This window comes from Heptranchias perlo, chromosome 2, assembly GCF_035084215.1.
Source record: "Heptranchias perlo isolate sHepPer1 chromosome 2, sHepPer1.hap1, whole genome shotgun sequence".
NCBI classification, from domain to species: domain Eukaryota; kingdom Metazoa; phylum Chordata; class Chondrichthyes; order Hexanchiformes; family Hexanchidae; genus Heptranchias; species Heptranchias perlo.
This window is the reverse complement of record NC_090326.1, coordinates 159306310-159320366: the sequence shown is the minus strand read 5'-3', so window position 1 is coordinate 159320366 and position 14057 is coordinate 159306310. Positions and strand designations below refer to the sequence as shown.

Sequence of the window (14057 nt, the reverse complement as noted above, 5' to 3'; positions counted from 1 at the left end):
CAAGTTGAGGAAGATTGCAGGTACGTTTACCTACCTGTGCCAGACAATCTTGTTTCCCACAGGCAGTAAGGGATACACTGCTGGCTTAGTCCCTATAACTGATCCTGGATAACGGCAAGGCTGGCTTTTTTTAATTAATCCTAGCTAAACTGCCCAGGCCCCTAATGCATAACATCGTGGTTGAGACAGTGACGGTTAGCTAATGCCAAATGTGGGTTTGAAAAGCTTATTGATTTTATGAAGGAAGGAGGGACCCTGAGGGACGGCAGGGGTTCTACAAGCCCTATATGTTTGCACGAGTGTAAGTATACGCGTATATTTTATTGAAAAGATTTAAACATGCAATTTACTTAGTAAAAGTTATGTATAACTTCACCTCTTGGTACGTTTCTGTAAATGTTAGATACGCCCACAAAGAGTCTAGCTCCTTTTTAAATGTTAACCACAGACTTAACTGCAAACCAGAAAGCAGAGCATGATGCACAGATTTGTCAGATCTTTAGCAAAGGTCATTGACCCACTTTCGACAAACTTTATTTTAAAAAAAAAAAGAAATTCTCTCCAGTTCAGACCCCTTATCTTTTTGTCACCTGAAGCCATTGACTCAAAATGGGGTACGGTTCCAGGGGTGATACAACAACCAATTTAACCTCACCTAAGGGGCTATTCTTTATGCATGAGCCTAGATATCAAGTTTCTTTTTGGACTGTTTGTTGGGGGGGTAGGAAAATCCTAAAAGACATAAATAAATAAATGTGTGTGCACGTTAATTCTCAATCCCTCTTCATTACAAAACGTTAGTGCACAGAAAAATGCCTTGAAGCTATAAACCCTCCTTGTACAGACTGCTCCCATTCAGAGTCATATTGTATAGCTATCTGTATTCTAAATATTTTAGATATGCATGCACTTCTTGTCTGTCACACTAATGGGATAATGAAAGTTTATGTCAAACTTTTTTTTAAAAAAAAGACTAATTTGTAATGTCATGGGACATAAGATACCAGAGCCACAACGTCTACAGGCTCCTAATTGACCTTCCCACAAAACAAAACCAGGGTTCTGACCTCCAGCCTGAATAGCAATTACCTCATTGAATTAACTGGACCAGATAAATTGAACCTGAAAGCCTTAAAGGAACATATCACTCCACTTAATAATCAATTGTGTTGTTGCATGGTGTCCCTTTGTGTCACAAGTGTCAGCAGTGGCTCAGTGGTAGCACTCTCGCCTCTGAGTCAGAAAGTTATGGGTTCAAGTCACACTGCACGGGCTTGAGCACAAAATCTAGGTTGACACCCCAGTGCAGTACTGGGGGAGTGCTGCACCGTCAGAGGTGCCCTCTTTTGGATGAGACATTAAACAGATTTTGAAGAAGAGCCGGGGAATTCTCCCTGGTGTCCTGGCCAATATTTATCTCTTAACCAACATCACTAAAAAAAAAACAGATCATCTGGTCGTTATCGCGTTGCTGTTTGCAGGAGCTTGCTGTGCATAAATTGACTGCTGCGCTTCCCACAACAGTGACTACACTTCTAAAGTACTTCATTCACCGTAAAGTGCTTTGAGGCGTCCTGAGGTTGTGGAAGGCGGTATATAAATGCATGTTTTTCTTTTGTTTATGGTAGTATATTCCTATAAAAAGTGCCATGGGAGATTCATATATACTTTACAAAGTCTTGCAAACTGCATGACTGTCAGAACTGAAAGTGTCACACTTGACAATGTCAATCCATTAAGCCTGACTTGGTAAGACACTCCTATCATTACTGCCACATGCGGTATATATTAATATTTGTGCACTTTCATTTGAAAGAAGAAAGACTTACATTTTTATAGCTTTCAAAGCACTTTACAGCCAATTATTTTTCAAGTGTAGTCACTGTTGTAATGTAGGAAATAACAGCAGCCAATTTGCGCACAGCAAGCTCCCACAAACAGCAACGTGATAATGAACAGATAATCTGTTTTAGGGAGGTTGGCTGCGGGATAAATATTGGCCAGGACGCTGGGGCAAACTCCCCTGCTCTTTGGGATCTTTTACGCCCACCTGAGAGGGCAGATGGGGGCTCTTTAACGTCTCATCCGAAAGACCTCACCTCCGACCGTGCAGCACTCCTTCAGTACCGCACTGGAGTGTCGGCCTACATTTTGCACTTGAGTCTCTGGAGTGGGATTTTATTGCATTTTGATTCATATGTGCCAGCTACATCTTTTATCCTGATTTGCAATATATTTTTAAAAAAGGGAATAATTTTGAAGTAACACTTTTTAAAATAATAAGTGTGTGGGTGGGGGAGAGGAGAGAGCTGGTGGTTGTTGCAGCAATTTGAGAGAGGAGCAAAAGAAAAGACTGCACCAAGACGATGGGAGCAGCAAAGCTGGTGGGCATCTTGATCTATTTTGTAAAGACACAGACAAAAAAAAACTTTTTTTTTTGTGTGTGTGTGCTGTTTGCAACAATGCAGCAGAGAGAAAACTTAGTGAGAGAGGGGAGAGAAGCGGTCGCATTTAAATCCAGACAATCCTCATCTGATCGGGAAGGTCCAATCAGGACTTGCTGTCTGCGAGGCTCTGCCATTGCGTGTCTTTTTTTTTGTTGCGCCCCCCCCCCCTCCTTCTCCTCCTCCCCTTCCCACACCCCCCCCCCCTCTCTTCCCCTCCTCCCTCCTTACCTCCTCCTTCTTTCCTTCCTTCCTTCCCTCCTCCTCCTCGTGTGAACATGGCGAATAACGAAGTGGAGAGAGGGATGTAAGAGTGATACTGGGGGGGGAAAGGGGGCTGCGGACTGCCCCCCCTCGCGCATGGACAGCTCAACTTTCCCGCACGCCGTGTGTTTGCCTCCAAAGTGTCCGGAGGAGGAGGAGGAGAGGAGGAGGGGGAGCGTCACTCCTTTCTACCGGGAAACCTTGCATCAAGATGGTATTTCTCTCTTCTAATCTCCCCTTACTGTGTTTTTTTTAAATATTATTATTATTAGTGATTCTCTGTCTTTCTCCCCCTTTTTAAAAAAAAACACAGCAGCTTTATTTTTTATTTGATATGAAAGCATGTTTTGTGAGGGGATGAAGAGGGGAGGGGAAAGCAGTCGTTTTTTTTCCTGCTATACTGCGGATTTTTTCCTCTCTGGTTGTTGCCAATGTTATTTTGCAATTTGCATCTTTTGTTTGGGGGGGGTGGTGGTGGTGGTGGTGGGGGAAAGAGAGGAATAAATATGAATTATATTTAAAGCCCATACAGAGGAGGAGAAAGTGGGTGGGTGGGGAATAAATAAACCCCCCCTCCTCCTCCCTCCCTCCTTCCTTCCCTCCTTCCCTCTTTCCTGGCAAAACAATGGGACTCAATTGGTAACAAAGAGTTAAATTCCTTAAGATGGGAATCCTGCCACGGAGAGAGGGAGGGAGGGAGGGAGCGAGCTGGAGGAATGGGGCCGTCCGGCTGCGATTTATCGCAAGTTTTTAAAAATTATTATTACATTAATCAATTCAGACGTCGTCTAGCGAAGGGAAGAGAGAGAGAGAGAGAGGCCGGCGGGCGGCACTTTGATGTTTCCATTGCGATTCTGTAACAAGTTTTCCTCCCTCACTCACTCGAATGGATACATTCGTGCTTTCTGGATACATGGTGGGGCCGCGGGGAGCCGCATTTATTCATCGTTTTCTCTACTGTGGCTTTGAGGAGCCCTGGTTGGGATTTATTGTCATCCTTTCTCTTTCTCTCTCTCTCTGCGGTTTAACGTTTAGCCGAGGCAGCGCCATTTCTCCCTTCCTCCCCCTCTCTCTCTCTCTCTCTCTCTCACCAACTGCTCAGTGACATCTTAGGACAGAAATAGTTAAAAAGGGACCAGATCTCTTCGCTTCCCTGCCCCCCCCTCCCTCCTTTTGCATTGGATTCCAGATTAATAAAATATTCCCTGTTTTTTTTTATATATATAAACTGAATGTTTTAAGCAGGCTCATATTTTGATTATCTCCTATTTTGGTCAGTCTCATGTGTGTTTCTTTAAAAAATAACTCTTAATTTTGTGACGCAAGAAAAATGTGTTGCAAAATTGGAATTGTTAACGGGTTTTGCTTTGCTTTTGTCGGTCTGCAGGTGCGCACTGAAGAAACTTGTTAATTCTTTCTGACGCCATCCAGTTTGCACATAATTCAATTTTTAAATTTTGGTTTTTGCAACAAAGATTTTTTTTTGAGTCAAAATGGCTTTAGCTGTCTCCTCATGACTTGGGGTCTGGTCTGTCAGGCCAGAGCTCTGTTTGTAGTACAGGATCCTGGCAGCAAGGTACAATGGACTGCATGTAAAAACTTCCATCTCTTCAAAACAAAGTGACCAGGAACAACATTTTGTTTTGGCATGAGGAGTGGGGTCTGTTTTAGGAGCTGATACCTAATGTTTTCCTGGGTGAAGCACTAATGATGGCCGAGGCTTAAAATGGGTTGACCAGGTAGTAAGGCTTTCTACCTGTGCTAAGCCTTTAGGCTGGAGTTACAATGAAAGCTGTCCAAATTACTGCGGGGCGGTCTGGCAGCACTTGGCTTTAGTGCGTGATCTGACCCCATGAGTTATACAGCCACTTTTCATGCTAATATGTGCGCAGAATGCTTCAGATCGACTCGAGAGTGGCAGTATAACTGCAGTCCGGTCGCCAACAGAGAAATGGGGTTGGGGTGCACCTGTAGCATGTCGTCCACCTGTAGCATTTTGCAAGCCTCACTGAGCAGTGGCACTCACCTGTCCAATGGGGAGCCTGTGGTTGGCTTGGATCTGGCAGCTGGTGCAAATTTGTGGCGTAAATGTGGTGAGTTCTGTGCCCCAAAAGCTTCTCCCGGCATCAAGTCAAACTGAGCCAAATCTGCTTGATGTCAGTTGGACAGGTTTTGGAGGCAGTGCTTTGTAAAGTGTTCAGATTCAGTTCTGCCATGGCTGCATTCCCATCACAATTAAATGTGTATTTGACACTGATATGTACATGTCATGTTGTGACCAGGAACATTTTCTGTACTTGGGGAGGTTCCCAGATGAGAATCAGTGATGTAAACAGGTGTACTCTGCTCACTGTAACTACACTGTATTAATTTTGGAATCTGGCTTAAGGGACTAGGACTTTGTAGCTTGACCCCTGTTTATGTATGTCCTGAGGCATGTGAGTTAAGGGGCCATGACCCCCTTTTTTACATGAGTTATGAAGCATGAGTTGAGGGACCGGGACCCTCTTTTATGTGTTTGTGTGTTAGGCATGAGTAAGGGGCCATGACCCCCTTTTACATGTGTGTTGAGACATTTGGGTTGAAAGGCCACGATCCCCTTTATAACGCATTTAGGCAGCCAAAAAATTAATGTGTCGACTTAAAAGATGAGCTGCTTCCAGTTTTCTCCCACCTTCCCCTGAAGGTAACTGTTGCTAAGGTACAAATCTACGAGCAAACCCTCACCCAAATGACCACCTTTGTGCTCAAGCACTTGGAGGACATAACATCTGAACCTCCTCCTGACGCCCATGACCCATATATCTGCACTTTCCAATCATCCAGAGAACATGCTTTTTAAATCTACAGTTTCCACCCCCTTTCCCAGCCCACGCCAATTATATTGCTGCCCCCAGCTAATACGGCACTGGCCTGGGATCTTCCTGACTTGTATGAGTCAGTATTGCACCAGATGATGGATTTGCCCAGTGCGCCCATTTGAAGGAGGTCGTCCCTGAAGTTTGTCACCTGTTGTGTCTTCTGCGTCTCATGTAGCAGTTAGCTTGTATTGATCCTCCGTGTGCCACTGTAAACCGAGGCATACCAAGAGGAGGGCTGTCGTATTCCTCTTTCTCATTTTCTTCGTCCTGTAATACATGTGTATCCCATTTAAAATTTACCTTTTTGACGGAGTCCTGGTTTCAATCGGACAGTTTAATGGTCGCCCCGTCGCAGCTGTAAAGCCCCTGGCTTCAGTGTCACTTGAGGTGGTGACCGCGCAGTAAAAGTTTTTTTTTTGTCTCTTTGGGTTATGCTTATCTTTTTTTTGTTCCTGATTCTGATTTAGGAACCAACAGCCAGTGTCATCATCTGCCCCACCCGCAATTATCAGGAACCCCTCCAACCAGTGACTATTGGAATTATGTTTTGTGTGGACAAGGCGTATAGGTACAAAATTGGTAAAAGGCAAGTTGAGGACTGATGTCAGGGAGCCTCAGCAGCTTTTTGCAGGAAAGAATTCCAGATTACCACTACCCTTTGTGTGAAGAAGTGCTTTGTGGCATCACCCCTGAAAGGCCTGGCTCTAATTTTAAGGTTATGCCGCCTTGTTCTGGACTCCCCCCCCCCCCCCCCCCCCCCCCCACACTAGAGGAAATAAGGTAGATAGAGAGAAACCATCAAATTCTTTAATCATCTTAAACACCTCAATTAGATCACCCTTTAATCCTCTGCACTCGAGGAAATACAAGCCGAGCCTGTGCAACCTGTCCTTGTAATTTAACCCTTTTAGCCCTGGTGTCATTCTGGTGAATGGAGGAAAAACTTTGGAGTTATGGACGAGGCAGTGATAGAGGACTATAGGTTTCTGTGGAAGGATGAGTGAGAGGGGCCATATGGCTTTGCTCTTCTGTGTTTATTTTTGCGATCTTTTGTTTTCTGTTGAAAGTCGATCTGCATCTGGGTTAAAATGGCATGTTTGTTTTTCATCGTTTTGATGCGGGGGAAGGGTAGTACGTTTTCGACTGTGACTGGCTTTGATCGTGAACAGACCAGTCTGAAATACTGGGTAGTGGGGTGGGGGGGGTGGAAATACAGGGGTAATCCTGGAAATTCTGGGGGTGGGGGTAAAGGAGTAGAATAGTTTGATAAGCCGCCAACAACAACTTCTTGCATTGATATAGTTTCTTTAACGTAGTAAAACGTCCCAAGGTGCTTCACAGGAGTGATTATCAAACGAAAAGGAATGCGTATTTCATCTCACAGGACTTAAAAAGTCGCTTAATTCTAGAATAGCATCCACAGTGAAATTGTGGGTGGGTTGCTGTCCGCTCATCTGTGCCAGCCGCAGTTATCAACTTAATCGTGGTCAGATGACAAACCTGCTGGGCTAATCGTACAGTTTTGTTGGGGCAAACTGTTGAAGGTGTTGGTCCATCAGTTCCAACATTTATGTACAACGCACACTCTCTGATTTCACTCAATCCACCACTGTGTGGAATTGATGAGAGCAGTTTTTAACTTGCTGTGTGAGGCAGGGGACAAATTTGAAACCGTTGTTTAAGATTTCACAAAAAGTTTGTGTGGTTTAAGAAATTTTAGTTTTAACGGAAGATTCTGGGGCTCTCCTGGTGGTTGGTTCAGTGAGTTGCTCATTCAGACCAGGAAGATTCCAAATTCGACCCCCTAGTGTCCCACAGCGATCTGTGTTGGGGCCTCAACTATTCACTGTATTTATTAACGAATTAGATGACTGGATAGGGAGCCACATGTCCAAGTTTGCCGATGACAAAGATAGGCAGCATTGGAAGCGTAAAATTATGGAGCGATATTAATAGATTATTAAGAGATTTATTTACATATACATATAAAATCTCAAATATATTGAAATCCGTTAGTAATACTGTCACGTCCTCAATGACAACCACATAGAGGTTAAAGGTAGTTACTAGGTACAGGTACAGATAATAATCAAAAAGGTTAACGGAATGTTGGCCTTTATATCTAGAGGACTAGAATACAAGAGGGTAGAAGTTATGTTACAGCTATACAAATCCCTGGTTAGACCACACCTCGTATACTGTGTTCAATTCTGGGCATCACACCTTAGGAAGGATATGTTGGCCTTGGAGGGGGTGATTTGTAGAATTACTAGAATGATACCTGGACTCCAAGGGTTAAATTACACAAACTAGGGTTGTATTCCCTTGAATTTAGAAGGCTACGGGGTGATTTAATCGAAGTTTTCAAGATATTAAGGGGAATATAGGGGGTTAAGCCTAGAGGAAGACTTATGCTCCAGAACTAGCTGCGCCTCTAGCCAAACTGTTCCAGTACAGCTACAACACTGGCATCTACCCGACAATATGGAAAATTGCCCAGGTATGTCCTGTCCACAAAAAGCAGGACAAATCCAATCCGGCCAATTACCGCCCCATCAGTCTACTCTCAATCATCAGCAAAGTGATGGAAGGTGTCGTCGACAGTGCTATCAAGCGGCACTTACTCACCAATAACCTGCTCACCGATGCTCAGTTTGGGTTCCGCCAGGACCACTCGGCTCCAGACCTCATTACAGCCTTGGTCCAAACATGGACAAAAGAGCTGAATTCCAGAGGTGATGTGAGAGTAACTGCCCTTGACATCAAGGAAGCATTTGACTGAGTGTGGCACCAAGGAGCCCTCATAAAATTGAAGTCAATGGGAATCGGGAAAAACTCTCCAGTGGCTGGAGTCATACCTAGCACAAAGGAAGATGGTAGTGGTTGTTGAAGGCCAATCATCTCAGCCCCAGGACATTGCTGCAGGAGTTCCTCAGGGCAGTGTCCTAGGCCCAACCATCTTCAGCTGCTTCATCAATGACCTTCCCTCCATCATAAGGTCAGAAATGGGGATGTTCGCTGATTGCATAGTATTCAATTCAATTCGCAACCCCACAGATAATGAAGCAGTCCGAGCCCGCATGCAGCAAGACCTGGACAACATCCAGGCTTGGGCTGATAAGTGGCAAGTAACATTCGCATCAGACAAGTGCCAGGCAATGACCATCTCCAACAAGAGAGTGTCGAACCACCTCCCCTTGACATTCAATGGCATTACAATCGCCGAACCTCCCACCATCAACATCCTGGGGGGTCACCATTAACCAGAAACTTAACTGGACCAGCCACATAAATACTGTGGCTACAAGAGCAGGTCAGAGGCTGGGTATTCTGCAGCAAGTGACTCACCTCCTGACTCCCCAAAGCCTTTCCACCATCTACAAGGCACAAGTCAGGAGTGTGATGGAATATTCTCCACTTGCTTGGATGAGTGCAGCTCCAACAACACTCAAGAAGCTCGACACCATCCAGGACAAAGCAGCCTGCTTGATTGGCACCCCATCCACCACGCTAAACACTCACTCCCTCCACCACGGCCGCACAGTGACTGCAATGTACCATCCACAGGATGCACTGCAGCAACTCGCCAAGGCTTCTTCGACAGCACCTCCCAAACCCGCGACCTCTACCACCGACAAGGACAAGGGCAGCAGATACATGGGAACACCACCACCTGCACATTCCCCTTCAAGTCACACACCATCCCGACTTGGAAATATATCGTTGTTCCTTTATTGTCGCTGGGTCAAAATCCTGGAACTCCCTACCTAACAGCACTGTGGGAGAACCTTCACCACACGGACTGCAGCGGTTCAAGAAGGCGGCTCACCACCACCTTCTCAAGGGCAATTAGGGATGGGCAATAACTGCTGGCCTTGCCAGCGATGCCCACATCCTATGAATGAATTTTAAGGAAAGTATAGAAAGTACAGGAGTGAAATTAAAAATGAAATTAGGGAAGCAAAGAGAGGGCATGAAAATATACTGGCAAGTAAAATTTAAGGAAAACCCAAAAATGTTTTACGAATACATTAAGAGCAAGAGGATAACTAAGGAAAGAGTAGGGTCATTTTGAGAACAAAAAGGTAACCTATGCATGGAGGCAGAAGATGGTTCTTAATGAATACTTTGCGTCTGTCTTCACAAAAGAGGGGGAACGATGCAGCGATTGTAGTTGAGGAGGAGAAGGAGGAGTGTGAAATTTTGGATGGGATAAACTTAGTAAGAAAGGAAGTATTAAGGGGTTTAGCATCTTTGAAAGTAGATAAGTCACCAGGCCCGGATGAAATGTATCCCAGGCTGCTAAGAGAAGCAAGAGAGGAAGTAACTGAGGCTCTGACCACCATTTTCCAATCTTCCCTGGATACAGGCTTGGTGCCGGAGGATTGGAGGACTGCTAAAGTTGTACCGTTGTTTAAAAAGGGAGAAAAGGATCGACATAGTAACTACAGGCCAGTCAGCCTAACCTCGGTGGTGGGCAAATTATTGGAATCAATTCTGAGGGACAGTATAAATCGTCATTTAGAAAGGCACTGATTAATCAAGGACAGTCAACATGGATTTGTTAAGGAAAGGTTGTGTCTGACTAACTTGATTCAATTTTTTGAGGAGGTAACAAGGAGGGTCGATGAGGGTAGTACATTTGATGTAGTCTGCGTGGATTTTAGCAGGGCTCTTGACAAGGTCCCACATGGCAGACTGGTCAAAACAAGTAAAAGCCCATGGGATCCAAGGGAAAGTGGCAAATTGGATCTAAAATTGGCTCAGTGGCAGGAAGCAAAGGGTAATGGTCAAGGGGTGTTTTTTGTGACTGGAAGGCTGTTTCCAGTGGGGTTCTGCAGGGTTCAGTACTAGGTCCCTTGCTTTTTGTGGTATATATTAATGATTTAGATTTAAATGTAGGGGGCATGATTCAGAAGTTTGCAGGTGATACTAAAATTGGCCATGTGGTGGATAGTGAGGAGGAAAGCTGTGGACTGCAGGAAGATATCAATGGACTGGTCAGATGGGCAGAAAGTGGCAAATGGAATTCAATCTAGAGAATTGTGAGGTAATACATTTGGGGAGGGCAAACAAGGCAAGGAAGTACACAGTAAATGGGAGGATACTGAGAGGTTTAGAGGAAGAGAGGAACCTTGCAGGGACCTGAAGGTAGCAAGACAGATAGATAAGGTGGTTAAGGAGGCGTATGGAATACTTTCCTTTATTAGCTGAGGCATAGAATATAACAGCAGGGCGATAATGCTAGAACTGTATAAAACACTAGTTCGGCCACAGCTTGAGTACTGCATACAGTTCTGGTCACCACATTACAGGAAAGATGTGATTGCACAAGAGAGGGTACAGAGGAGATTTACAAGGATGTTGCCAGGGCTGGAGAATTTCAGCTATGAGGAAAGATTGGATAGGCTGGGGTTGTTTTCTTTGGAACAGAGGAGGCTGAGGGGTGATTTAATTGGGGTGTATAAAATTGAGGGGCCTAGATAGAGTGGACAGAAAGGACCTATTTCCCATAGCAGAGAGGTCAATAACCAGGGGGCATAGATTTAAAGTAATTGGTAGAAGGATTAGAAGGGAGCTGAGGAAGAATGTTTTCACCCAGCGGGTGGTAGGGGTCTTGGACTCACTACCTGAAAGGGTGGTAGAGGCAGAAACCCTCAACTCATTTAAAGTATACTTGAAGTGCTGTAACCTACAGGGCTACGGACCAAGTGCTGGAAAGTTAGGCTGGGTCGCTCTATTTTGACCGGCATAGACACGATGGGCTGAATGGCTTCCTGTGCTGTAAATTTTCCATGTTAAGGGATGATTTGATCGAAGTTTTCAAGATATTAAGGTGAACTGATAGAGAGAAACTATTTCTGCTGGTTGGGGTGTCTAGGACTAGGTGACAGTCTAAAAAATAGAGCCAGGACTTTCAGCAGTGAAGTTAGGAACCACCTCTTCACGCAAAGGGTGGTAGAAGTTTGGAACTCTCTTCCGCAAACGGCAGTTGATGCTAGCTCAATTGTTAATGTTAAATCTGAGATTGACATTTTTGTTAGCCCCATATCCTGTAATACCTTTGGTTAAGGTGGGTATATGGAGTTAGATCAGCCACGATCTCATTGAATGGTGGGAGAGGTTCGAGGGGCTAAATGGCCTACTCCTGTTCCTATGATCCTATGTTGTTTGTTCTGAGTTAATTGCGCTCACGCAGGGCAGGAGTACAATCGACCCCTTCATGTGGGGGAAAATCAGTCAGGGGTGTGTGCATTCGATCCATGATGCTGTCGGACTGTCCACTAACACCTGGTGTCCTTACCTGGTCTGGCTTAAGTGTGACTCCAGTCCCACACCAATGGGATTGACTCGTAACTGCCATCTGAAGGGTAACTAGGGATGGGCACTAAATGCCAGCGATGCCCACATCCCAAGAGTGAATGTGAAAAGCAATTGACGTCAAACATGATTGACCCTCTCTCTCTGTCATTACTACCAGCAAAAAGCCAAGAGGGGACTCGTTCAACTGGACCACTGAGTTAAATACATTCCTGAGCAGTGGAGTTACCTAACTCTAACAGAAGGATTATTGCATTTAATAGGTACTGTGGAATTGGCCAACTTTGATGTTGCTGCTTCTTTAAAGGGCTATTGCTGTTCATGTTGGGGTTGCCAACTCTGGTTGACACATTCCTGGAGATTTGGTCATGTGCTGCTTGCCTACAGTTTACAAATGTTAGTGCATTTACCTGATAAAGTTTGGAACCCCTTTAGTTAAGTGTCGTTGCTCCCCGTGAACCTATTTTTAAAAAAAATGTCATAACAGAAATATCCCTAAACCACCAAGGAACTGATATTTAACTAGTAGGCATTTATTACATGAACACTTTCACTTACTGATTCCTGACATCAATCAGTTTATTGCATCTACAGATAAGTTGGGAATGTAGGAACGGAGAAGGCCATTCAGCCCCTCAAGCCTGTTCCGCCATTCATTTACGTCATGGCTGATCTGTACATTAACTCCAGTTACCCTTCTTGGTTCTGTATCGCTTAATACCCTCAGGTAAAACAAAAATCTATCAATCTCGGTTTTGAAATTTTCATTCAACAACCCCCGCCCCCCCCTGCATTTTGGGGGAGAGTGTTCCAGATTTCCACTACCCTTTGTGTGAAGCAGGGTGCTTCCTGAACAGCCTCGCTCTAATTTTAAGGCTCTGCCTCCTTGTTCTGGACCCCCACCCCATACAGAGGAAATAGTTTCTCCCTTTCTACCCTATCAACTCCTTTAATCATCTTAAACACCTCATTAGATCACCCTTTAATCTTCTATACTTGAGGGAATATACTTGATTCACACTTGAAACAGTATTGGTTCTACAAGTGTCCCTACAGATTGGCACTTCCAAAAGTTTGAATTTGGTTTGGTCCCACACCAAGAGAATTATGACACTCCACAGGGTGGGGGCGGGGGGTGAATTCAAAAGATGCTCTGCAGCATTACCAGTCAGGAAGAAAGTTCAAAAATAAACGCACCTGTAAAGTACAACTCCAACATTTAAGTGAGGCTAGTGACCCAGTGGCACATCTATGAGTGTTTATTCACAGCCCCGTTACCACAGGACAAGTCTCCCTGCTCGTGGGCACTTTATCCGGATACACAATAATTAGCTTCATTCTGCTGCGTCACTATTTCTTGTTTAACCTACAAGTGGGCAACCTCTAGCTTTGATCTGAAGCAGCCACCAAGATATCTGATGTTTTTTTTTCAAAAGAAAAATGATTATGCCGCTGACTTTGTTACTGGAGTAAAACCAGATGCAAATTGTTAAATTCTGCAGAAATTGCACCCAGTCAAGTAAGAAACAGGCCTGTGTTTTATTGGGAGCTAAATCTGAATGACTCTGATAACTTCACAGACTTCTTATCAGAGTGAGGGTGAAGATGACACAGGCTCTTACCTGAATAAAAATAAAACTGACAGCTTCTCACATGGAGCAACTACACCGCCTTGTAACCGCGACATGGCATGCTCGATGCTTTAACAGGCCCCTTGTGCATCCCCCACTTCCTTCGCCCCACCATTGGCGGCTGTGCCTTCAGCCGTCTAGGCCCTAAGCTCTAGAATGCCCTCCTTAAACTTCCGTCTCTTCACCTCTCGTGCCTCCTTTTTAAGATGCTTTTTAAAACCTACTTCTTTGACCAAGCTTTTGGTCACTTGATCTAATGTCTCCTGCTTTTGGCTTTTTTTTTTCTTCTCCTGCTTTGGCTTGGTGTCAGCTTTTGTCTGATTTACGCTTCTGTGAAGCACCTTGGGACGTTTTACTACGTTAAAGGCGCTACATATATGCAAGTCTTTCAACATAAATGCAAGTTGTTGTCGGGTTATGAACTGCGCATTGATTTTTATAATACATGAACTGATCTGAAATGCATTCTAGGAGAACGCTTGCACAACGACGAAACGAGAAGTTAAGGCATTGGCTTCGGTGCAAAGGTCCCACTT

The 14057-nt window shown here is 44.6% G+C and overlaps 1 protein-coding gene across 2 annotated transcripts in view; it reads left to right on the top strand.

Annotated features, from left to right (window-relative positions):
- Positions 1 to 14057, top strand: part of zbtb47b (zinc finger and BTB domain containing 47b) — a 261214-nt gene that overhangs the window by 33998 nt on the left and 213159 nt on the right. The window contains exon 1 of one of the 2 annotated variants that reach the window (XM_067968192.1): positions 2688 to 2922. The exons of the other annotated variant lie outside the window; for it this stretch is intronic. Coding sequence (XP_067824293.1) covers positions 2920 to 2922 — 3 coding nt within the window. The 5' untranslated portion in view covers positions 2688 to 2919. Of the gene's footprint in view, positions 1 to 2687; positions 2923 to 14057 lie in introns of those variants that run through there. 2 annotated transcript variants of the gene reach the window in all.